The sequence below is a fragment of the Marmota flaviventris genome, chromosome 17 (genome assembly GCF_047511675.1).
Source record: "Marmota flaviventris isolate mMarFla1 chromosome 17, mMarFla1.hap1, whole genome shotgun sequence".
Lineage (NCBI taxonomy): Eukaryota > Metazoa > Chordata > Mammalia > Rodentia > Sciuridae > Marmota > Marmota flaviventris.
Window position 1 is genome coordinate 44,138,355 of NC_092514.1, and position 25,440 is coordinate 44,163,794.

The following is a 25,440-nucleotide window of genomic DNA, read 5'->3' on the forward strand; positions in this document are numbered from 1 at the left end:
TCTCTTTTCAGTGGATTCATCACTGATGTATAGGAACTTGATTGATTTATGGGTGTTAATTTTATATCCTGCTACTTTGCCGAGTTCATTTATGAGTTCTAGAAATTTTCTGGTGGAGTTTTTTTTTGAGCGATCTTCTAAATATAGAATCATGTTCTTGGCAGTAGGGGTAATTTGATAGTCTTGTTTTCCTATTTGTATCCCTTTAATTTCTTTTTTCTGTCTAATTGCTCTGGCTATTTCAAGGACTGTGTTGAAGGCTTGAAAGAGGGCATGCTTGCCTTTTTCCAGTTTTTAGAGCGAATGCTTTAAATTTTTCTCCATTTAGAATGATGTTGGCCTTGGGTTTAACTTATATAGCTTTTACAATGTTGAGGTATGTTCCTACTATCCGTAGTTTTTCTAGTGTTTTGAACATGACTGGATGTTGTATTTTGTCAAATGCTTTTTCTGCATCTAGACCCAATTTTTTTACATATTATTTTTAGTTGTAGATGAACACAATATCTTAATATTATTTATTTTTTATTTGGTGCTGCAGATTGAACCCAGTGCCTGACATATACTAGGCAAGCATTCTACCACTGAGTCCCAGCCCCAACTCCTGGATCCATTTTTTAACTTTAAACTGTTTTTTTCTATGCCCATGAGGCACTGCTTAAAACTAATGTTAATGCTGTTCTTGTTTTAAAAGAGACTTACCATTGAGCTGTCTCGAACTCAGAAATCAAGAGATTTGTCACCACCAGATAATCATCTCAGTCCCCAAAATGATGACACTCCAGAGATGCGAGCCAAGAAGTCTGGGTCATGCTCTGACATGCTTCTTGAAGGTGGCCCTACTACAGCTTCTGTAAGAGAGGCTAAAGAGGATGAAGAAGATGAGGAGAAGATTCAAAATGAAGATTATCATGTAATAATTAGGCCAGTTTTAGACTTATAAGAGAAATGATAGAATCATGGTTTCCAACATAGAATATAAGGGAAACAGTGTGCTTGAAAATTTTATCCATTAATTTTCATTTTTGTACATGTTCTATAAATGTTAATGTTTATGAGTCAGAAGTGGTTGAGCATTTCAAGAGTCTAAAAGTTAATTTATTACAGAAAAATATACATTATATGAAGCAGACTGATGAACACTCCAGAAATGAAACTATGTAAATTATGGATTTTAATGTGTTCTGTTTTCATTTGCTAAAACTAGTAGGTATCTTATCATTGCATGTCAGTAGAATTATTAAGGGTTAGGAGATAACCATTTTGTCCCAGCTAAAAACAACCAGAAAAAGAATTCAAGAAGTATTTGTTATTTTTATATAGTTAAGACAAGGTACAGAAAGAAGCAAAAAATTTTTTTGAAGTTTTTAATTTTGAGATGGGAAACTTCAGTTTTTAATTAAATGAAGATGTTAAAGTTAAGCACACTGATGAACTAAGGAGGTAACAATGGTAGAATGAAATCGTTAACCCAGATTGAATTTAAAAAAAAAAAAAGGTGCAGTTTGTAGGTAAAGACAACTGAAAGTTGGGTACATTTATGTTTACTTTTTCTATGCAGATATTAAGGTTATTTCATGACCTTGAGAAATATGAAGACTACTTTGGACTTGAGGGATTGTTTGACATATTACTTCTTGAGGAACCTTTCTAGGAAGCTGACATGGAATATATGAAGCATATCCAGTTCCATTGAGGACCCAGCTAAAATTAATAACCATAGATTGGTAGTGATACCAGTTAGTGTTGTGGTGCTCAGCAGTATAGGGACACAGGGGCATAGAATAGAATTCTGAAACCTGCATAATTCTTCATGGTCTGGATTGGATGATCAACAGGGTGGAAACATTTACAACAGAATTCTTCTTTGCTTTGCTTTCATCTAGAATGAGCTTTCAGATGGAGATCTGGATCTAGATCTAGTTGGTGAAGATGAAGTAAATCACCTTGATGGCAGCAGTTCTTCTGCCAGTTCCACAGCAACAAGTAACACAGAAGAAAATGATATTGATGAAGAAACTATGTGAGTGACCCACATTACCTACCACTTATAAAGCATCTGAGTGGTGATTTTTAGAAGCATATTGAAAACTTAGTGTTGATGTTCAGCATATTTTTCTAGATATGGTGTAATAAATAAACGAACTTGAATGAAATACTAAATAGACAGCTTCCCTCTCATCTCTAGGTTCTAAGCCAAGAGTTTTGGGTTTTATTTTAACTTTTAAATTTTAATTTTGAAATTATTTAATACTTAAGAAAACTTATAAAATATTATTTAGAGTTTCCATATTCCCTTCATATGGATTAATTCCCAAATGTTAATATTTTGCTTTATTAAATTTTTCTTTTTTCTATACATAACTTTTTTTCTGAGATACTTGAGATTAAGTGAATATAATTTTCCTTGTGTACTTAAGAATGTTTCTTATATAACTGTAGTGCAGTTATTAAACTCAAGAAATTAATACTGTGGTACTGTAACCTATTAAAATTTTGTCAGTAATGTCTTTTGTCTGGTCCAGGATTCTATCCCAGATTACATTTGCATTTAGTTGTTAAATCTCTTTATCTGCTTAAGTTTTAATTACTGTTTTGTTTTGTTTTGCTTTTCCTTCATGGCTGACATGAAATAGAGAGAGAGAGAGAGAGAGAGAGAGAGAGTGTGTGTTTTGTTTTGTTTTTCCCCTTGATGCTGGGCATGATAACCCAGAATCTCAGGAATGCTAGGCAGCACTCAGTAGAGCCACATCTCCACACCTCAGAGTAGGTATTTTGTAGACAGTCTCTCAATTGGATTAGTCTGTTTCCTCATGATTAGATTGAGCTGGGAACTTTTGGCAAGAATACTACTGAAGTCTTGATGCATCTTTTTCTGTGCACAATGAGTGGAATTACACATGATATTAATCTGTCACGTTACTGATGGTTATTAATTTTGATCATCTGATTTAGGTATTGTCTCCCAGGTTTCTCCCTTCTAGAATTACTTATCCTTTTGTTATTAATGAATACCTTATGGGGGCTTTTTGTAGAGATACTGTATAACCTGTTTCTCATATCTCTTGATGATTCTTACTTAAAAAAGGTTACTTTGTGATTGCTGTTTTAGTCAGCTTTTCAATGCTGTGACTAAAAGATCTGACCAGAACAATTGTAGAGGAGGAAAAGTTTGTTTGAGGGCTCACTGTTTCAGAGGTCTTAGTCGAGGTGAGGCAGAACATCATGGCGGAAGAGTGTTAACAGAGGGAAGCAGCTCACATGAAGATCAGAAAGCAGAGAGAGAGAAACTCCACTGCAGGATACAAAATATATATCCCAAAGCCACACCTACAATGCCCCACCTCCTCCACTTATTACTCAGTTAACCCCCATAAGGGGATTTTAATTCACTGATTGGTTAAAGCTCTCCCAACCCAATTGGTTCTTCTCTGAACTTTCTTGCATTGTCTCACATGTGAGTTTTTGGAGGGACATCTCACATCCAAACCATAACAATTGCCATTGATGATTTTCTAATTCCTTTATTCCTTCTATACTCAATAGTGGAATTCTACTTTAAGGAAGAGCTTGCTCCTCAACCCCATTAATTGATATATTAATTTCACTAGTATCAATTCTTATGTTATAAAATGGTTTGAATTCCTTACTATCATTTATTTCATTGCTCAGATTATTATACATTTGGCTAATGGTAACCTGTTACAGCTAAGTCCTGTATTCTTTGAATATATCTCCATTATTTTTTTAATTTTTATTTTTTGTAGTTGTAGATGGACAGCATGCCTTTATTTCATTTGTTTGTTTTTATGTGGTGCTAAGGATCAAACCCAGTGTCTCCTACATGCTAGGCAAGCACTCTACCAACTGAGGTGTATCCCCAGCCCAAGAATGCCTTTATTTTACTTGTTTATTTTTATGTGGTGCTGAGTTTCTAACCCAGTGCCTAATGCATGCTAGGCAAGCACCCTGCCACTGAACTATAGCCCTAGTCCTGTCTTTTTTTTTTTTTTTTTTTTTTTTGTAGTTGTAGATGGACAGCATGCCTTTATTTTATTTGTTTATTTTATATGGTGCTGAGGATCAAACCCAGTGCCTCATGCATGCTAGGCAAGTGCTCTACCACTGAGCTACAGCCCCAGCCCTCCATCATTTTTAAGCACTTTTTTAGCTTTGTGTTATTGTAAAGCACTCCAGATTCATCTTGTACCTTCTCTGTCCCAGCCCTGTATCAGCTGTTAAATAAGAGTTCAGATGAGATGGTTTTGAGTTTGTATTGTTTTTGTATTTTTGCAGTGCTGGGGATCTAACTCAAGCTTTCACACATGCTAGGCAAGTGCTCTACCCCTGAATTACATTCCAGCCTCAGATGAGATGTTTTCTTCTTTGTGGTACTGGAGATTGAACCCAGGGGTGCTCTACTACTGAATTACATGCCCAGCCCTTCTTATTTTTTTATTTTTGAGACCAAGTTCTGTTAAGTTGCTGAGAATGGACTCAAATTTACTATCCACCTGCCTTAGCTTCCCATGTTGTAGGGATTACAGACATGCACCATCACACCTAATCCCAGATGAGACTTTTCTAACATCCTATTGGGTTCCCCTCCATTCTTACAAAATTAGTCCCTCAAAATAGACCATTTAGTTATCTAAAAGGGGTTAGCTAGTTAAAATGTGAAGCCTGGGTACTTTTTAAGTCCCCAAATGAGAAGTCCCTAATGAGAATGTGAGATTTTTAGATGACTAGAACTGATTGATTTGAATCAGCATGGAAAATTTACAGTTTATTCTTTAATAGCACTTTCTATGATGTGAAGTCCAGCTTGCTAAGATTGCTAACAGATATAATTTAATCTGAATTACTACTTTGTTATGACTCTTGGCTTTTTTTCAAGATTGTTCTTAAAGGCAGCTGGGTTTTATGTAAAACTTGATTCACAACCTTTCTAATAGTGTTTGTGTTGTGTCCATATACATTCATCTACGCTGGACTGTGACCTTGTCAAGACAGTGGGGCGGGGGAGCGCCTTTACCACATCTATAGTAATATCTTAATTTAAATTATTTTATACAATTCATAGAAATAACAGCACAAGTTAATTTTCCTTCTTCTTATAGATTGACTCATATTCATTCATTCCTCACCCCCCACAGTACTAGGGATTGAACCCATGCTAGGCAAGTGCCCTACCAGCAAGAAGGAAAGCTGTATTCCCAGCTCTTCTTCCTTTTATTTTATTTATTTATTTTTATGTAGTGCAGAGGATCAAACCCAATGCCTCACACATGCCAGACAAGCGCTCCACCACTACCCCAAACCCCCAGCCCTTCTTCCTTTTAGAAAGAAGAAATAGGCGTATCGTCTGTTTGACTAGTGATCATTATCAGTTTTTTTAACTGGAAAAGATATTCATTTCTTTCCTTTCTTCTCCTTCTCAACTTTCTCCCTTCATGTTTTTTCTGTAATAATATTATTTATTTTTTTCCTGGCGTTTAATTTCTTCTTTTTATTTTGGGATAATTTTATATGCAGTTATAAGAAATAATAAGAGATCTCATTACACTTTATCCAATTTTCCCCAGTGGAGCATCTTGTATAAGTATAGTACATCACCACAGTCAGAATGTTGACTGTGATATAGTCAGAATGGAACATTTTCCTCACCATATGAATTCTTCATGTTGCTTTTTTATAGTCATATCCACTTTTCTACCCATTTCAGCTCTCTCTTTAACTCCTGGCAATCACTCATTTCAAGGTTCCCCCACTTAAAGAATGTTATTTCAGTGTGTAAACATATATCCTTAAAGGATTGACTTCTTTCTTTTAAAATAGTTCTCTGAAGATTGAATTCCGGTTATGGTATATATTAATAGTTCATTTCTGTTTATTGCTGAGTAGTAATTCTGTATTGTAGGTGTTCCCCAGTTTATTCAGCCAATCCATTGAAGGATATCTGGAATGTTTCCAGATTTGGGCTATATTCTGAATAAAGCTGTTATAAATACCTGTGCACAGTGTTGTTTGTTTGTCTACCAGGGATTGAACCCAAGGATGTTTAGCCTCTGAAACACATCCCCAAGCCCTTTTTTATTTTTTATTTTGAGACAGAGTCTTCCTAAATTGCTTAGGGCCTCACAGAGTTGCTGAGACTGATCTTGAATTTGCAATCCTCCTTCCCAGCCTCTTGAGTAGCTGGGATTATAGGAGTACACCACTGTGCTGAGCCTGTGCACAGGTTTTTATGTCAACATAATTCTTAATTTCTCTGGGATAAATGCATTGTTGGTTCATATGATAATTGCATGTTTTGTTTTAAAGAGATGTTAGTTATCTAGAATCGCTATACTATTTTACATTCCCTCTAGAAGTGTATGAGTGATCCAGTGGTTCCTCATGAGGTTTTGTATTTTCACTAGTTTTTATTGAATATTGCATGGTTTTATTATAAACAGGGTTGGATTTTGTTATGTACGCTTTTTCGATCTACTCAGAGTGTCATTTTTATTCTACTGATAAGGTATATTATGATTCTCTTATATTGCTGGATCCATTTGCTAATATTTTGTTGATATTTTTAATGTGTTGCATCTTTCTCCGTGGCTCTTTTATTTTTAAATATCTTTATTTTATTTATTTATTTTTATGTGGTGCTGAGGATTGAACCCAGCTAAGCAAGTGCTCTACCACTGAGATACAATCCCATCCCCTGTGGCTCTGAACTGGAGTGAGGAGAAAAGTGTACTTCTCTCTCCTGCTTTAAAAGCTGAGCTAACTAGGCAGTGGAGCAGTAAGCTTAGCTCTTCTGAGTTTGCTTTTTTAGCTTTGAACCTTCACTTTATGAATAAGCTGTGACAAGGGCAATTTGGGCCTCAGCATTTTCAACATGCTATACCCAAGTAGAGCCTCTATTTTACATATGGATCTGGGTAGAAAGGAATTCCTTACCTTTTGGCCACATACACTTAGACCTTGGCATTAGCAATATGTAGCTGGAGGCAAAATGAGAAATATTGATTTCTTACCCTTCCTGGGAATATATCCTCTTGGGAGCTGCAGGAAGTGGAAGATCTTTGTTCTTGACAATTCCAATCTGAAGTGGGATTTCTGTCTGAATGGATTTGATGGGGAAGAGGAGTGATTTAAGATTCAGGTACCACAGATGCATACTCTGTCTTAATAAATTTTAATACTTTTTTTTTGCATTGGAATTGAATTCAGGGGTGCTCTACCACTGAGCTACATCTCCAGCTCCTTTTTGACTTTTATTTTGAGACAAGGTTTTGCTAAATTGCTGAGGCTCGCCTTGAATTTGTAATCCTCCTGCCTCAGCCTCCTAAACCACTGGGATTATAGTCCTGTTTCACCAGGCCCAGCTTAATGTATATTTTTTGAAGTGTATGTTTTTTCATTTGTTCGGTTTCAATAGAATCATTTTGAGAATCTTTAAATATTTTTCGTTGCTTTTGTTTTTGTGATTCTGAAGATTGAGTCTAGGACCTCATGCATGGTAAGGAAGCTTTCTACCCCTGACCTGCAGTGCCAGCCCATAAATGTTTTATTAAAAAAAACTGTCACCAGTTTTCTCAAAAGCAGGTCTGCAGAGCTCCTTAAACCATCAAGCTGGGAGATGATCTTAAGATTTCTTTAAATATACAAAATAACATTGATCAGCAACCACTTATCAGAGATAACATTCGGCCTTTGGTTTTTTGTGATTGGCTTATTTCCCTTAGCATCGTATTCTCCGGCTCCATCCATTTACCTACAAATGTCATGATTTTCTTCTCTTTTAATGCTGAGTCATGTATAACAAATTACAGCAAATAAATAAATGAATTTTTAAAAATTTAAAAAAAATTGATTTCTACTATTCCAAATAATACTTTGTAGTTTAAAAATAGTGTTTTTTAGTAATAAGAGAGTCTTTATGAGTACTAGTAGGAAGCAGCACCTTTTTTTTAAAGTTATTTTAGTCCTGTATAGTAATTTGGACTTTTATTTCTTAAACATTTCCTAATTTTACTATCATTAGGTTACCAGTTCTTTAAACCTATAGTCTCTTCTATTTACAGTGGTTCTCAGATTTTCTGATTTAAAAATTAAATGTTGCCAACCCTACCTTGATTTTAGTGGGTGACAGTGGAGGGTGGGTACTGGAAATTGAGTCTAGGAGCACTTTACCACTGAGCTGCATTCTCAGCCCTTTTTGAGACAGGGTCTTAATAATTTTCTAAGATTGGCTTTGAGCTTGTGATCCTCCTGCCTCACGACTTCTCCTGTTTCTGGGATTACGGGCATATGCCATCACACCTAGCTTCTACTTTGATATTTTTAAAAAGCTTATATTTTAGGGCTGGGGTTATATCTCAGTAGTAGAATGCTTGCCTAGCACATGATCCTTGGCACCACATAAAAGTAAATTTAAAAAAATAAAGTTATATTATAAAAAAAGACTTCCTTCCTTTAAAAAAGTTTATTATTCAAATAAATAAAATGTTGTTTGAACATTAACATTACTCATTCATGAGATACTGATAGAAGTTATTATTTTTGCATTTAGAAATGTTATGTCTTCATAGGAGAAAGTTGGTACACTTGTTATAAAATTCTTTGAAATGTATTTATAAATGTTAATTGTTTTTACTCTGTGAGAATGATGAATCTTGTTTATTAGGTCTGGAGAAAATGATGTAGAATATAACAATATGGAGTTGGAAGAGGGAGAACTGATGGAAGATGCAGCTGCTGCAGGACCTCCAGGTACAGAGGCCAAGCCCCACAAGCCTTCTGTCTTGTCTGTGCTCTTTTCTGACCAGATCATATTTCAGTAAATTATAGCCACTGCTCTATGTGGTTCATGGTGTTAAAAGTGCTATATTTTATAGTATGGATTTTAGAGTGTATTACTAGTGATAACTATTATTGGAAAAGTGTTCTTGTGTTTTAGGCATTGTTTGAAGCCATTCTGTGTACCTTATCCTGTTTACTTAGAAAATTCTCTGAGATAGGTTCTAATAATATCTACTTTTTTTTTTTTTTTTTTAGTACTAGGGATTGAACTCAGGGGCACTTGACCACTGAGTCATATCCCCAGCCCTATTTTTATTTTCACTTCAGAGATAGGGTCTCGCTGAGTTGCTTAGCACCTTGCTTTTTTTTTTTTTTTTTTTTTAAGTGGACTTGAACTCAGGGACACCTTACCACATCCCCAGCCCTCTTTATTTTGAGACAGGGTCTAGGTAAGTTGCTTAGGGCCTCACTAAGTTGCAGAGGCTATTCTCAAACTTATGATCCTCCTGCTTCAGCCTCCCAAGTACCTGGGATTACAGGTGTGTGCCACTGTGCCTGGCAATATCTACTGTTTATAGTTACAGAATCTGATACATACAGAAATTTTAGAAGTTGCCATATTTCACAATTTATTGAATGTTGTTTTAATTCAAAGCACAAATTATATACTATTCGATTTATGAATCTTTTTTGTGTTAAGGCTTGGTTGATCAAGACTTTGGGTCTATTGTGATGGAATGAATGTATTTTGTGAGAAGGACATGAGTTTTGTGGGTCCAGAGCTACTGCTATAACTAAAGAATATAGACTGAGTAATTTATGGAGAATAAAAGTTTATTCAGCTCACAGTTCTAAAGAACAGAAATTCAAGGTTGGCCACCTGCATCTTATGAGGTAGTCCTTGCTGGTGGAAACTGTGGATTCCCAAGGCAGCAGCATAAGGTAGCATATTGGGAGACATAATGTCCTAGCTCAGGTTCATCCTCCTCCTCTTATAAAACCACAAGTACATTGGATTAGAACTCTACCCTTATTAGCCTCATTTAATGTTAATTATATCCCAAAGGTCTTCAAGTACCATAGTCAGATTAAGTTTCTACAATGGGGTTTAAATTTGAACATGAGTTTTGTTGAAAATTTTTTTTCTTCCTTTTCTTTGTTCCCTCCCCTCCCCCCCTCCCTCCCTCCCTCCCTCCTTCCCTCTCTCTCTCTCTCTCTCTCTCTCTCGTCTGAGAATTGAAGCTAGGACCTAGTATATGCTTGGAAAGCACTGTAGTACTTAATTACATACCCAGCCCTTATTATTTTTTAGACAGGGTCTCTAAGTTTCCCAGGCTGCCCTTGAACTTGTGATCCTCCTTCCTCAGCCTCCAAAATAGTATGCCACCATATCTGGCTTGGTGGAGATATACAAAACAGCATTCTGCCTCTGGACCCCCAGAACTTAACATCCTTCTTTTGTACAGAATACATTATGCTCCAAAGGCAGAATTCATTCCAACATTGACTCAGAAGTCCAGGATCTCATCTAAAACTCAAGGCAAACTCCTTCCAGCTGTGAGCCTGTGAAATCAGAAGAAATTATCTACTTCCAACATGGCATCAGTGGGACAGACATAGGGTAAACAGTCCTGTTCCAAAATAGAAGAAGGCTTCAAGAACGGCCTATCAATTGAAAGCAAGTACAAAATCCAGAAGGGCAAATAGTAAGTTTCAAGCTTCAGAAGAATCCTTCTCTATATATGTTACCTCCTGTACACACTGTGGCAAAGGACAGGCATCCAAGGCCTTAGGAAACCCTGCCTTTGCCTTCGCTGGGCCTGATTCAAGTGGCTATACTCAGGTTGCATGCTGGTGCCTATGGCTCTACTATTCTGGGATCTCAAAAGGCACACTCCTGCTCCCATATATCCAATAAGCATAATAGTGGAGAATCTCTGTGGTAGTTCCACACCTGGAGATTTCTCTCTAGACTCTGGGGAAGTTAGGTAGAGGTTGCCACACCCTCATAACTCTTGGGATCTGTGAGCCTGCAGACTTGAAAACCATGGGAATGTGGATACCACCGAATCTTACTGTTAGCTCTCTCTGGAGCACAGCCAGAGTTATATGTAGGCCTGCTTAAGCTGTTACTCGGACAGCTGAATACTGTATCAAGATGTAGAGAACAGAGTCCTGAGATGGCCCTTGGCAGCAAGCCCTTGAAGAGTGCCCATTTTCTGAAACTATTCAGTTCTCTTAGGCCTGGGGGCTTTTATCCCATTGTCTTGATGATTGGCAGTTGGCTACATTTTATGGAGTTTGTCTGTCTAGCAAGTGCAAGTGGAAAGCTATTCCCTCAGTAATCCCTTCTGAACACCGTTTGTCACTCTTTAGGAGGGTAGGCTGTGAATTTTCCAAATGTTTAGACTTTGCTTCCATCTTATAGATTCCAGCTGTAGGTCATGCTTTTGCTTCTGAATCTTACTGTATGCTGTTAAAAAAGTACCTACAAAGCTCTTGGAATATTTTGCTTTAAAATTTTCTTTTTCTAAATACCTTAGGTTCTCACTCTTGACAGTAAAGTCCTAGGACATGGACATAGTTCACCCAAAATCTTTGCTACTTTAGACCAAGAATAGCTTTTTGCCAGTTTCCATTAAAACAGTTCTCCATTTAAGACTACATCAGCATGGCTTTTATTGTTCACATTTCTAACAGCATTCTGATCATGATCATGTTGCCAATCTCTAAGAAGTTTCAAACTTTCCCTAATCTCATTGTTTGAGTCCATACCAAGGGTGTGTAAAGTACTCTATTTACAGCATTCTAGGCATTTTCTAGCCTACTTCTGCAAACTCTTCTAACTTTTGCCCATTGCCCATTTCCAAATCTATTTCCATGTTTCAGGTATTGTTATGGCAACAACCCCATTATCAGTACCAATCTTCTACCAGTTTTGTTGCTATAACAAATTACCTGAGGCTAGGTGATTAATAAAGAAATGAGGTTTATTTAAGTCACATGTTTGGAGGTCCAAGAACATGGTAACATCATCTACCAGCTTCTTATTAGAGCCTCATGGCAGATGGCATCACATCAGGAGTGTATGTGAGAGTGGTAAGTGAGTGCATGTGAGAAAGTCTAAAACTTGAGGAATAACCTTCCCTTTATAACAACCCACTCTCACAGTAACTAATCCAGTCTTAAGAGATCTAGCCCAATCTCTCAAAGATATTAATCTATTCATGAGCGTGGAGCCCCTATGGCCTAAGAAGAAGTCCTAACACTTCTCAGCAGTTACTTTGGGAATCGAATGTTAAACATGACTTTGGGTAGAGTCACTCGAACGATAACACCTATGTTGCCCTATTTTGAGTGTATTTCTGGGGGGAGGACATATATTCTTTTGCATACTTGAATAAGACCTCTTTTTTTTTTTTTTTTTACCATTTCGACTCCCAACCTAAAGCACTGCACTCTCCCTGTTCTACACTTTATTTTGGGGTGATCTTGTCCAAACCTGTATTTAGTCATTTATACTGATTACTCTCCAAGTTGTACATGTAGCCTTTATCTTTCCCATAACATTCAGACCCATGTAGCAATTCAGAGTGACTGAGCACCTCTCAGACAAATCATTACCTTTCTACCAACTGTCTGAGCAGTAGTCATCATTTTACTGATTGATAGTACATCTTTCACTTCTTCCTCACCTTCAAACTACCTTTAATATATTACCAACGTCTGTTGATTCTAGCTCCTTGAGAGTGCATACATTCATCTACTCCCATTCCTGTCTATTACTAGTTCAGGCCTCTTTCCAAATAGCCTTTCTCATGTGGGCTTTTGTATCACTTATTGCTCTTCTCCATCGTGTGTCCCACATCAAGAGTTTAAATGAAGGGTTTTCCTTTCTTTTCATTATTACCTGATCATGTTATTTCTCTACTTTAAAAGCCTTTATTGGAGGGCTGGGGTTGTGGCTCAGCAGTAGAGCTCTCACTACCCAGTGACGAGAAGGTCATAAGTTCAAGGCCAGCCTTGGCAATTTTGCATTACCCAGTCTCAAAAAAAAAAAAAAATTTGGCTGTGGATGTGGATCAGTGATGGAGTACCCCTGGACTCAATCTCCAGTAGAAGAAAACAATGTTTAAAAAAAAATAAGTTAGTGAACAAAAACTGAATTGGGATGAGATAGCAGAATCTGGAATTGCTTTATTTATTTTTTTTACATGCTAGCTATGAAGGTCCATTTCAAACCTGGAATGGTATTTCAGAACTATAGTCATCTAAAGAGTCATGTCATCTAAAGAATTGGGATGTTAGAACATCTGTTAGAAAGGAGATCAGTCTTATAGAGAAAACTAGGTGTCTTAGTCTATTTTCTGTTACGATAACAGAATGCCTGAGACTTGCTAATTTATATAAAAAGGATTTATTTTGGCTCATGGTTGTAGAGGCTGGGAAGAGAATGGCACCAGTATCAGTTCATTTTCTGGTAAGACTCTAACACTGCTTCAACTCAAGGTATGCAGCAAAAGGGCAAGCAGATACTTTCAAATGCAATGTTATGGTTTGGGTCTCACAGTGTTATGATTTGGGTCTTAAATGTCCTCTAAAGGCTTATATGCTAATGGCTTGGTTACCAGTCTGTAATGTTATTGGGAGATGTAGTGTTATTGGGAGGTGGTATACATCTTCTAGGAAGTGTGGGGCCTAGTAGAAAGAAGTTAGATCTCTACACTTTATTTTGGATATGCTATTGAAGGGGATATGAGGGCCCTCACCCCTTTTTATTTCCCTCTTTCTGCTTGTTGGCAGCCATCATCTGAGCAGCTTTTTTCTGCTGTAAGCTGTCCACCATGATAGTCTGCCTTGCCATGGGCCCAAGGCCTCCTATACAGAAACTCTGAGCCAAAATAAACCTTTTCTTCTTTAAATTGATTTTCTCATGTATTTTTATCACAGTGACAGATAGCTAACTTCTAATACCTAATCCAGTCCCATGAGAGTGACAATTTATTCCTGAGAGCATTAATATATTTATGAGGGCTCTGCCCCTTGATCCAAACATCTCACTAGGCCCCACCTCTCAACACTGCTATATTGAAGAATGAAACCTCAGCATGAGTTTTGGTGAGGATATATCATATTTACTAGATATTAAAATAAAATGGTATTAATAATTTCATTTATAGTCAGTATCAAATAAGGAGATACCTTGAAATAAGAAACACTTATTGAGTCAGTTGCTTCCCATAAGAATTGCTTTTAGTTTATTAGTTATTTTTATGTAGTGGAAAGAGAACTTCTGTTTTTAAAAAAAGTGCTGAAAAGCTTGTAGGTATTATACTAATCCACAATATTAGCTCATTAAACCAGCTTTGCAAGAAAACTCTAGTTTTTATTTGCTGGCCATATATGATTTATAAAACATAATGATACTTGAGGAATAGAACACACTTCTAAAACTGATAATTCGTAAGGTTATTAGTCAAAACCTGTATTTTAAGGTAAAGATTAAGTTACTTGTTCCACATATGTTTAATGGGTTCCCTGTAGGCATCAGGCACTGCATTGTTCATTGGAATTATAAGAATGACTGAGCATTATCTTTCCTAAATGAGAAACCAACACTGAAAATATTGATAAGGATGGCACCAAATATGGGTGGATTAGCTAATTGGCAATAGACGTTGGTAAGGGAGCTATATTCGTTCCCCATTTTTTTCTTTTTAATTTTGAGACAGGGACCTTACTAAGTTGCCAAGGGTAACTGAAATTTGGTATCCTCCTGCCTTAGTCTCCTGAGTCAGTGGAATTACAGGCCACTGCATTCAGTGATTCATTTACTTCTTTGCGGTGTTCAATGTCTTTTCTGTATTAGCTTCAAGATCACTTATCTGTTTATAATTGTGGTGGCCTTATTTTTAATAATGAAAATCCAGAAGAAACTTAATTTTTTTCCAATGAATAGAAAAATAAATTTGATATATTCATATACTGGGATGTTACACATCAATAGTGAAGATAAATAAACTGCTATATTATAGCAATATAGATGAATATGATAAGCATGTTGAGTAATAGGCAGGATATAAGAGTTCGTTCCCTGTTAATATTTTTGTATAAATTCAAACAGGCAAACCTTTTTATGTGGGCTGGGATGTGGCTCAGCGGTAGAGCGCTTGCCTCTCACATGCAAGACCCTGGGTTCGATCCTCAACACCACATAAAAATAAATAAGTGAAATAAAGGTATTGTGTCCAATACTAAAAAATAAATATTTAAGAAAAAAAAAACCCTTATTATGTGTTTAGGTTAGGATGAAGGTATATTGAGGTATATGCCTGTAATCCGAGTGACTTGGGAGGCTGAGGTAGGAGGATCACAAGTTCAAGGCCAGCCAGGGTGATCAAAAATAAAAAAATGAAAAAGACTGGGAATGTAGCTCAGTAGTACAGTGCTCCTGGGTTCCATCCCCAATGCTTGGTGGAGTGAGGGGGGGATACTTTTGGGGAATAGGAGTAGTAAGCAATTTTAGGAGACGTGGGGGCAGGGATGCCAGTAATCTGTTTCTTCATTTGGGTGCCATCACTTTGTATATACTTGTTAGACTCCACAGTTATGTATGAGATACATATACATATATATGTTATGTACAGAATGGTAACAATATTAGGTCTCAGGGAAACTTAAGTAGATGCTAAAGGCATTGATGACTGTGGGAATATAGTTAAAAAAGGATAGGAACATGTGGACAGGGAGTAGCTAAAGTATATAAACCAACAAGGAAAGCATTTTTTTTTTTTTTCCCAGTGAGAGAGTAATTGGCTAGAAAAACAGAAGCAGGATTGGGTTGATGGTTGCTCTTGGATTCTGGGTACTAATGAAGTCACTCCTCATCCACTGTGAAGTGTACAAATATCTAGCCGTCTGGTTTCCTTGTGCTTCTCATGAACATGAAATCCTAAGAGATTTCTAGACATATATTCGAGCGTCATTAACTACTCTTTTTCTTTTACAAATACTTAAATTTGTGCAAATATATATATTTTCACATCACTCTCTCTTTTTGTTTTGTTTTGCAGGTAATAGCCACAGTTATGTGGGTGCCAGTAGCAGAATGTCAAGAAGAGCACATTTATGCTCTGCCGCTACTAGTAGTTTATTAGACATTGATCCTTTAATTTTAATACACTTGTTGGACCTTAAGGACCGGAGCAGTATGGATAATTTGTGGGGCTTACAGCCTCGCCCACCTGCTTCACTTTTGCAGCCTACAGGTAATATAATTCAAATAATAATTTCTCTTTTTTCTGTTGCTCTCTAAAAGAGAATCGTTGAATTTTTTTCCAATTATTTCATCTAAGTGTTGGAAAATAGTGAATTTCTGTCACAGATTGATTTTTCATTTTTTAAGAATGACATTTATAGCAACCAAATCATTATTTTATTGTTATTGCCCAAAGGTATTATCTGCAAAAACAAATTATAAATGCTGGAGCCAGGTGTATTGGCAAATTCCTGTAATTCTAGCTACTGAAGAGGCTGAGGCAGGAGGATTGCAAGTTTTAAGAGCAGCCTGGGCAATTTAGACCCTTTCTCAAAATAAAAATAAAAAGGGCTGGGCATGTAACTCAGTGGTAGAGCACCCCTGGGTTCTACCCCCCAGTACCACAAAGAAAGACAAAAAAGAGCCTTTAAGAAGGTTTTAAATGATTTGTCATTTATATTGTGCCTGGTAGTTTGGTCCATATGAAATTTTTTAGGCCTAACTTCCAAGTGGATGTGTATCCAGATTGAACACAGGAAAAAAAAAAAAAAAAAAGCTTTTTATTCATGCTGTGGTGTTCCTCAGTACTAAATAAGAAGGAAGAGAAGAGAAGAAAGCCAGGGACATATCATTTTATATGTATACGGTTGGAGATGGTATTGGGGATCAAACCAAGGCCTGGCACTTGCTAGGTAAGCTCTCTACCACTGAGCTACATCCCCAGCCCGGAGGTACCTAATCCTAATGAACATCTGTTTTTACTGAGTGTGAGAAAGATGAGCCAAGTAGAAACTTTTGGACAGAAATAAAGTCAAGAGAACAGAGTAATAGAAGCCAAATAAAAATAACCCATCTCTGAGGGAAGGCTAATAAAAGCTAGTGTTACAAAAAGATCCAACTTTATCTTTGTTAAAAGGCTTGCTTGGACTTCGAGGTTTATTTTGATTCTTTGTGTATTTTGTTTTTAAAAAATTTTTAAATTTCTTTTGGATATGAGAGTAGAGTGTATTTTGACATACATTATACATACATGGAGTATAACTTATTTTAATTAGGATCTCATTGCTGTGGTTGTACATAATGTGGAGTTTTATGTGTCGTGTATTCATATATGAACATAGAACAGTTATGTCTAATTCATTCTACGGTGTTTCTTTTCTTTCTTTTTTTTTTCCTTTTTGTAAATTGATTTTTTAAAAAATGACAGAATGCATTATAATTCTTATTACACATATACACAATTTTTCATATCTGTGGTTGTATATAAAGTATGTTGACACTAAATGGTGTCTTCATACATGTACTTTGGATAATGATGTCTATCACATTCCACCATCCTTGCTAACCCCCTGCCCCCTCCCTTCCCCTCCCACCCCTCTGCCCTATCTAGAGTTCGTCTATTCCGCCTATGCTCCCCCTCCCTACCCCACTATGAATCAGCCTCCTTATATTAGAGAAAACATTCGACATTTGTGTTTTGGGGATTGGCTAACTTCACTTAGCATTATCTTCTCCAATGCCATCCATTTATTTGCAAATGCCATGATTTTATTCTTTTTTATTGCTGAGTAAAATTCCATTGTGTATATATGTCACATTTTTTTTTATCCATTCATCCACTGAAGGGCATCTAGGTTGGCTCCACAGTTTAGCTATTGTGAATTGTGCTGCTGTAAGCATTGATGTGGCTGTGTCCCTGTAGTACGCTGATTTTAAGTCGTTTGAGTATATCTACTGTGTTTCTTAATCCCATCTCCCATCCCTTCCCTTCATTCTCCTTTGTCTAATCCAGTGAACTTCTATTCTCCCTCGTCCATTTATATACTCTTTATTTCAACACATAAAGTTAATGAACATCAATTATGTATCAGACTAACTGAAAGCCCCTGTTTTTGTGTGTGTGGGGGGGGAGGGGGGGAGTTGTTTTGTTTGGGGTCCTTGGGATTGAACCCAGAGGTATTTTACAAATGGGCCACATCCCAGTCCTTTTTATTTTTTAAATTTTGAGACAGAGTCTCACTAAGTTGCTGACCACTGTGCTTTAAAAGGAGCATTTTTAAAAGGTATCAAATAATCTGATTGAATCAGATTTTAAGATATATGTGCTAAGTAGCATTAGAAAGTCAAGCTGGGTTCATTCTGTGGAAGGCCTTTCATGCTAGTCTGAGGAGTTTATTCATAGTGGGTAGTAGAGAGCTGTTGTTTCATTTTAGGAAAGGGTTGATTGAAAGTATATTTTAGAAAGCTGACAATGCTGAGAAACCTATGAGAAATGAAAGTTTAATGAGGGTCTTTTTAGGGGTTTATTTAAATCATTCCTAGAAAGAGAGGGCAAATTCATACATTTTTATTTATTTACTCAGTCATATACTTTAAAATATGTGGACTTGGGATAAAGTTTTAAGACTCTTTACAATAAAAATTTCCCTTTGGGAGGTATATGGTATAGCTTGGTGGTAGAGTGAAATGGGTGCTTAGCATGCAAAGGTTATAGGTGTGATTCTCCCCCACCCCCAGAAAAAAAGATTCTTTCTTCCTCTAGGGAATACTAAATGAGGCCATTTTAAATTAAGATTTTACTTATAATATGGCAGTGATACTATTTAAATTTTGTGGAATTCAGGGTTTATAGGGCTTGGTAACTAATTGGAATGTGATCAAGAGGACTGAAGGACCTTAGGTGCCGAGGAGAAGGGTGGCATCATTGACAGATATGAAGTGTGGAGGAAAAGCTATGGAGAATTGTCCTTTGTGAAAGCCATAAGCAACTGATGTGAAAGAAGTATCAATGAGATTCACTTTTAATTAACTTTATAGCTTTGCACATTCAAAAAGTCTTATTGGCAGAGTGAGAACTTTGAGTTGTTAGTTATTAGTCCCAAAGCAATGTACACTTTCCTGTCTTTGCACTTAGGTAGTACCGAAATTGATTTCACTTTTTCCAGTTGGATTGTGAGTTTTGGAGGGTAAAGATTAGGGGTTTATCTTATTCATTGTTGTATCCCCTGCCCTTTATAATGCCTAGCATTTAAGACAGGCTCAGTAAATGTTTATGACTTATTATCTTATCATGGGAGTTTGTCTGAGTCTTTTTGTATTTTACCTTTTAGGATTTTTACTTCTATCCCTAACTCCATCCTTAATCATTTCATAGTAAAAATAAACAGAACCACATGGATTAAGATTTTCCTATTTGACCATATAGATGTGGAGTGGGAGGGGGAGCCTCAAATATTTTGTTCAGAAAACATTTTTAACCTAAAATATGAAGGGATTTAATATCCACCTTTAAATTGTGTATATTTTATTGATTTGTTTTCTCTATATCTTAGTGGTAGATTTTAAGAAATGGGTGCTTAGCATGCAAAGCTATAAGATTGCTGTTCTACTCTATAGATTATAGATTGCTGTTCTACTCTATAATCTATAGAGTATACAAATTTAGGTAAGAATTAACTTGTGAGGAGGTGTGTAGTTGGTACAGGTGTCTGAAGAAGGAGATATTTTAGATTATATCTGATGAGTAAAGGGACTAGGCAATGAAAAGAATGGAAGTGGGTGTGAACATGGGTCATATATCAGAGTTGCAAGTATAAGTTTAGCATTCCTAATCCTGTAATCTGAAATGCTCCAAAATCCAAAACTTTTTGAGTACTGACATGATGTTGGGTTTCATATTTTGAATATCAGTTTTGTGGGTTAGGAATGCCCATGTGGTGAAATCTGCGGAAATATTCCAGAATCTGAAACATTTCTGGTTTGGGGCATTCTTTTCTTTTGTACTAGACATTGACCCAACGGCACTTTGGGTTCAAGCTACATTCCAGTCCTTTTATTTTTTGAGACAAGAGTCTTTGCTAAGTTTGCTTAGGACCTCACTAAGTTGCTGAGGGTGGTCTCACGCTTGAGGTCCTCCTGCCTCAATCTCCTGAGTAGCTATGATTACATATGCGCCACAATGCCTGGCTTGGTCCTGAGCATTTTGGATAAGGGATTCTCAACCTGTAACTCCAAAAGCTAGAGTTACATTGTGAAGTAGAGGTAGAAGATAAAGCCATTGACAAATAAGGTAGAATTAGGGGAATGTCTGGTGTGCCATGTCAGTACCTCTCTAACTACTATAGAATGCCATGTTAAGAATTCTAAGCAAAAAGTAATAATCTGATTTGGGCTTTAAAAAACTTCTCTAGCATTTTGATGAATAATGGACTAGATGGGAACAATGTTGCAGAGTATTTTTTCACAAACTTTGAATCTTCTGAGCCTCCCAACAACTGTGATGCTGTATATTGCCTTCATTATACGAATAAGCAAATGGACTCAAAAGAAGTTGATAATTTATAGAAGGTTATAGTAACTAAATGATAGATCTGAAACCAAATCCTGGCATTTTAAAATCTCTAGTCATGTTCTGTTATGAATGTTTTCAATTGTAAGTAACAAAATACTACTAAATGTCAGCTTAAATAATTAAGGCACTTAATTATCATGCATGCTAATTCTGGAGGTGGGTGATTTCAGGTTCATCAGGTATATTGAAGCAGGGCATTGGATGATTTTCTTGCCTCTTCTGTCATGGTAATAAAACAACTGCCTCAGTTCCAAGTATCGTGTATCACGAGAATATGTCACTAGCAGTAAGTAAAAGACAAGGTAGAAAAAAAACCTTTTTCCTCCCAGCAACCTGGAGAACAAAGTTTTTACTATCAAGATTTTTTGGCAAGGCAGAGATGGGGGGTTTGGGGGTGGTGGCTATTGGGCCAACCACAGTGTTGACCTTTTAGGGTTTTTTGTTGTTGTTGTAGATGGACATAATACCTTTTATTTTATTTGTTTTTATTTTTATGTGGTGCCAGATATCGAACCCACTTCTTCACACATGCTAGGCAAACGCTCTACCACAAGGCCCCCTTTTACTGTTTTTCTGTCGCGGTGTCTAGCCCCCCTCTCCTCCTGACCAGGGGAGAAGCGGGGAAAAGCAAGCCCAGACCAGGACGAGCCAAGAAAGGTAAAGGTCAACTGGCCGCCCACCCCAACCCTCCCTCCCAGGAGGACAATCAAACGTGCCAGGGAGAACAGTCAAAGCAGGATCTCCTTTAATAGGGAAGTACACACAGCTTATATACTGCACAGGAGCCAATCAGAATAAAGGTCAGAGGGGTGGAGCACACCCACCCCATAGTCTGTAAGGGAAGGGCTGGAGCTGTCCAGAGGGCGGAAGAATCACCGCCTACTGGCTGATTGCCAGGAGCCCTCCCAGCCACAAGTGCAGCCTCAAGACCAGGAAGCAGGCAGACACGCCCTACAACTTCCCACAGCACTGCCTCCTGGCTGATTGCTAGGAGACAGGCCCCCAAGCTGGAAAGCAGGCAGCCAGGCAACTGAGCTGCAACCACGGCACCCTTTTAGTGTTTTTCTTCTTGTAGCATTATCTAAGCTGGTTTTTCACTTCTGCTAATAAGGAATTTGTTTTTTGTCTAGTAGGTTACGTGTAGGTCCCCAGGTTTTGTTTTACTGGGGATTGAACCTAGGGGCACTTTGTCATTGAGTCACATCCCCAGCCTTTTTTATTTTTTTGAGACAAAGTCTCACTGAGTTGCTTAGGGCCGAAATTGCTAGGGTTGGCCTTGAATTTGGAATCCTCTTGTCTCAACCTCACAAATTACTGGAACTATAAGTATATACCACTGTGCCTGGCTTGCTGTTTTTTAATTTGACTTGGGTTTTTTGTTTTTGTGTTATGCTGGGGTTTGAACCCAGAGTACATACACTAAGCTACATTTCCAGCCCTTTTTAACATTTATTTTGAGATAAGGTTTTCCTAAATCCTCCTAGCTGGTTTTTAACTTGATTTTCCTGTCTCAGAAATTTCCAAGTAGCTAGAATTGCAGGTAGGCACTATTACAGTGGACTTTTTTTTTTTTTTTTTTTTAAATAACAAGTCTTGCTGTGTTTCCCAGACTGACGTCAAAAATTCTGAGCTGTGGTCCTCCTGCCTCAGCCTCCCCAGTAGCTGTAACTGTAGGCATGTGCTACTGTGCCAGGCTAGTGTTCTTTTACTTCAGAACTTAATTTTGAAGTCCACCTCTGCCTTGCCAAAAGATTTTAGGTTGCAGGAATAATGTTTCTTCTCTACCTTGTCTTTTACTTCCTGCTAGTGACATAGTCCCATGATACATGATAACTGGAATTGTGGCAGTTGTCTTATTATGAGAGAAGAGGCAAGAATATCACAAGAAAACCAAAAGGCTTAATCCCAGTAGCTTGGGAGTTTGAGGCAGGAGGATTAAAAGTTCAAAGCCAGCCTCAGCAATTTAGTGAGGGCCTAAGCAACTTAGAGAGACCCTGTCTCAAAATAAAATCAAAGAGCTGGGGATGTGGCTTAGTGATTAGGCACTTCAGGGTTCAATCCCTGGTACCATTTTTTTTTTTTAACCTCTTTCCCTTCCTGCAGTATAACAGAAGTATATATCTCCTTTGTTTGTATTTTTTAATATTTGGGTAGAGGGAGAAGAAACTAAAAACAACTTTAGTTATTTTCTCTGGGAAGAAAGAAAATACTATCCTAATTTAGTGATTGTAAATTTTTTTTTATTATGTTCTGTGGTACTTAGCAGGTATATTTAATAGTGAAGCAGACTTTTTAAATTCAGTTAGAACACACACACACACATATTAACATACGTATGGGAGATTTGACAAAAGTGGCTTCTAGGTTTTTCTTTTTCATTTTTTCAATTATTAACATACTAAAAACACTGCAGAGAATTTGAGAAAAGTGGAGAAGTATAAAGGAGAAAGCAGTATGGCAGCATTTATACTTGAGAGTTGTGTGATTATAATGAGCCTCGGCTGCAACTTTGTAGGTGTGAATAAAGTTAGGATGTGTGTGTCTATCCTTAATAATACAATTTAATGTCTTTCTTTTTTGATACTAACTAAAGCACTTTAGCTTATTTTATTACACATCAAAATTGCATATATTTGTGGTATGAAATGATGTCATGAATGTTAAAATTTATATTAACATGATTTGTCCCTTTGTCTCTGAAGCGTCATATTCTCGAAAAGATAAAGACCAAAGGAAGCAGCAGGCAATGTGGCGAGTGCCCTCTGATTTAAAGATGTTAAAAAGACTCAAAACTCAAATGGCTGAAGTTCGATATATGAAAACTGATGTAAAGAATACACTTTCAGAAATAAAAACTAGCAGTGCTGCTTCTGGAGATATGCAGACGAACCTTTTTTCTGCTGACCAGGCAGCTCTGGCTGCTTGTGGCATTGAAAACTCTGGAACCAGATTACAGGATTTGGGAATGGAGCTCCTGGCAAAGTCATCAGTTGCTAGCTGTTACATACGAAATCGTAAGTAAAATGTTCCTTTCTTTATATTATTTGAGAAACTGGAAGACTGATTATTTTCAGGATAATAATATGTAAACTTCTCTCTTCAAATTAATTAAGACAACAAATACATACAGACTTTTTCCCCCATCCAAAATTGAATTCTCCATATTTTTTATTATATAATAGAGCTAATAGTTCTTGATTTCTTATTCTGTTTACTGATAAGGGACAAAACGTTAATTTCATGGATCTTGCATTCTATGATGGGAATAAGACATTAAGCTTTTTTTTTTTTTTTTTTTTAAGTTAGGATAATTTGATTTGGTAAGATAATTTGATTGCTGTGAAAGAAACAACAGAGGATTGGGATGGGTATCATAAATGAGGAATGTGTTACTTTGATTAAGGTAGCCAGAGGAAATATTTGAGGGGGAAACATTTGAATTGAGACCTGAAGGTTTTGAGAGGGTGACAACCACTTAAACATCTGGGGGAAGGAGTTTTCTGGATAAACAGATCAGAACATGCAAAATTATTGGCACAGGATTCACTTTGCATGTTGAAAGAGTTGAAGACCAATCTGGCTGAATAGGGTGCATAAAACAGGGGAGATTAGTAAGAAATTGAGTCAGAAAGTAGGCGAGATTTAAATAAGGTAGGGTCTTGTAAGACCTCAGTAAGGATTTTGAGTTTTATGTTGATTGGGGATTGAACACAGGGGTCCTTAACCACTTAGCCACATCCTCAGCGCTTTTTATTTGTTGAGATAGGATCTTGCTAAGTTGCTTAGAGTCTCACTAAATTGCTGAGGCTGTCCTTGAATTTGAGATCTTCTTGCTTTAGCTTCTTGGGTTGCTGGATTACAGGTGTGCAAAAAGTACAAAAAGGCAAAAAAAAAAAAAAAAATTGAAAATATACCCAGTCTCACCTTGTATTCAAGAAATTGGCAGATTTTATCCAACAATGTACTGATTTAAGAGAAAAAAAATACTGCTTTTTGGATGGACTTTGGTGAAAGCCCTTTATTAACAAATTTTGCAAATATATCTCCCCATTGCCATTTTTCCTCCTGGTAACCATAAAGATGTAAAATTTTATTTTATTTGGAAGGCATTTTTAACTCCAGGCTTATAAAAGTAAGCCTACTTTCTTGTACTTTTTTTTTCTTATTTTACATTTAGGAAATGAGTTCATATATAATTAGTTTTACATATGGTGGTGTCCAAGTTAAATTTGATGATTATTTTTCCCCAAATGAATGGAATATGCGTTCTGAAGAATCCATTCTCTTTTTTTCTTTTGTTTTTTTTTTGGTTCGAGGAGTGGAGTTCTTCAGGTACTTGAACCCAGAGATGGTTTACCACTGAGCTACATTCCCAGCCTGTTTTATTTTTTATTTTGAGACGGATCTTGTTAAGTATCTGAGGCTGACCTTGCTACATTGTTTAGGCTGGCCTCTGATTTTTGATCCTCTTTTCTCAGCCTCCTGAGCTGCGGAAATTATAGGCACATGCCACTCTACCTAGCCTAAAGAATCCCTTCTTTATAAACTCATTTTTAAAAAATCAAATTTCCATATTTACACACTTTTGTTTTTGAGCTGATTAATAGAGGTTGAACCAAATGAAATTGCCAATGTGCAACTGTTTTTAAACCACAAAAACAGCAATTTGATATTGTTCAGCCTACCATTTATTGTGTCCTTTATTAGACACACATAGGCATGTGCCACCAATCCTGGCTCTGATTTTAATCCAATAATATTTTAACAATTTCCAAGTATTTGGGGATTATACTTTTGTTTCTTTGTTGAGAAACGTATATTTTTTTCTTGTGAGGTCCATGGTTAATGTAAGTTAAGATTCTACACCATAAACAATAAAATAGGAATACTTTTGTTATAGAATTTCAAATAAATTAGTTAGAACTACAAAAATACCCTGTTTATTTTTGGACAGTATAGACAGAAAAGCTTCCTTTCATGGTAAAATTAAACCTTTCTCTGACTGAGTAGGTAGTATATTTTGTGTTATTTGATC

General features: G+C 36.7%; 1 protein-coding gene across 19 annotated transcripts in view; it reads left to right on the forward strand.

Moving 5' to 3' along the window:
• Positions 1 to 25,440, forward strand: part of Trim37 (tripartite motif containing 37) — a 260,965-nt gene that overhangs the window by 64,237 nt on the left and 171,288 nt on the right. For all 19 annotated transcript variants that reach the window (XR_011704892.1, XR_011704893.1, XM_071603113.1 and 16 more), the window contains exons 15-19: positions 695 to 913; positions 1,887 to 2,023; positions 8,681 to 8,766; positions 15,870 to 16,064; positions 23,108 to 23,419. Coding sequence is in view for 17 of the 19 variants with exons in the window: in XM_071603113.1 (XP_071459214.1) it covers positions 695 to 913; positions 1,887 to 2,023; positions 8,681 to 8,766; positions 15,870 to 16,064; positions 23,108 to 23,419 (949 nt within the window). In the remaining 2 variants the exon portion in view is untranslated. The remainder of the gene's footprint in view (positions 1 to 694; positions 914 to 1,886; positions 2,024 to 8,680; positions 8,767 to 15,869; positions 16,065 to 23,107; positions 23,420 to 25,440) is intronic.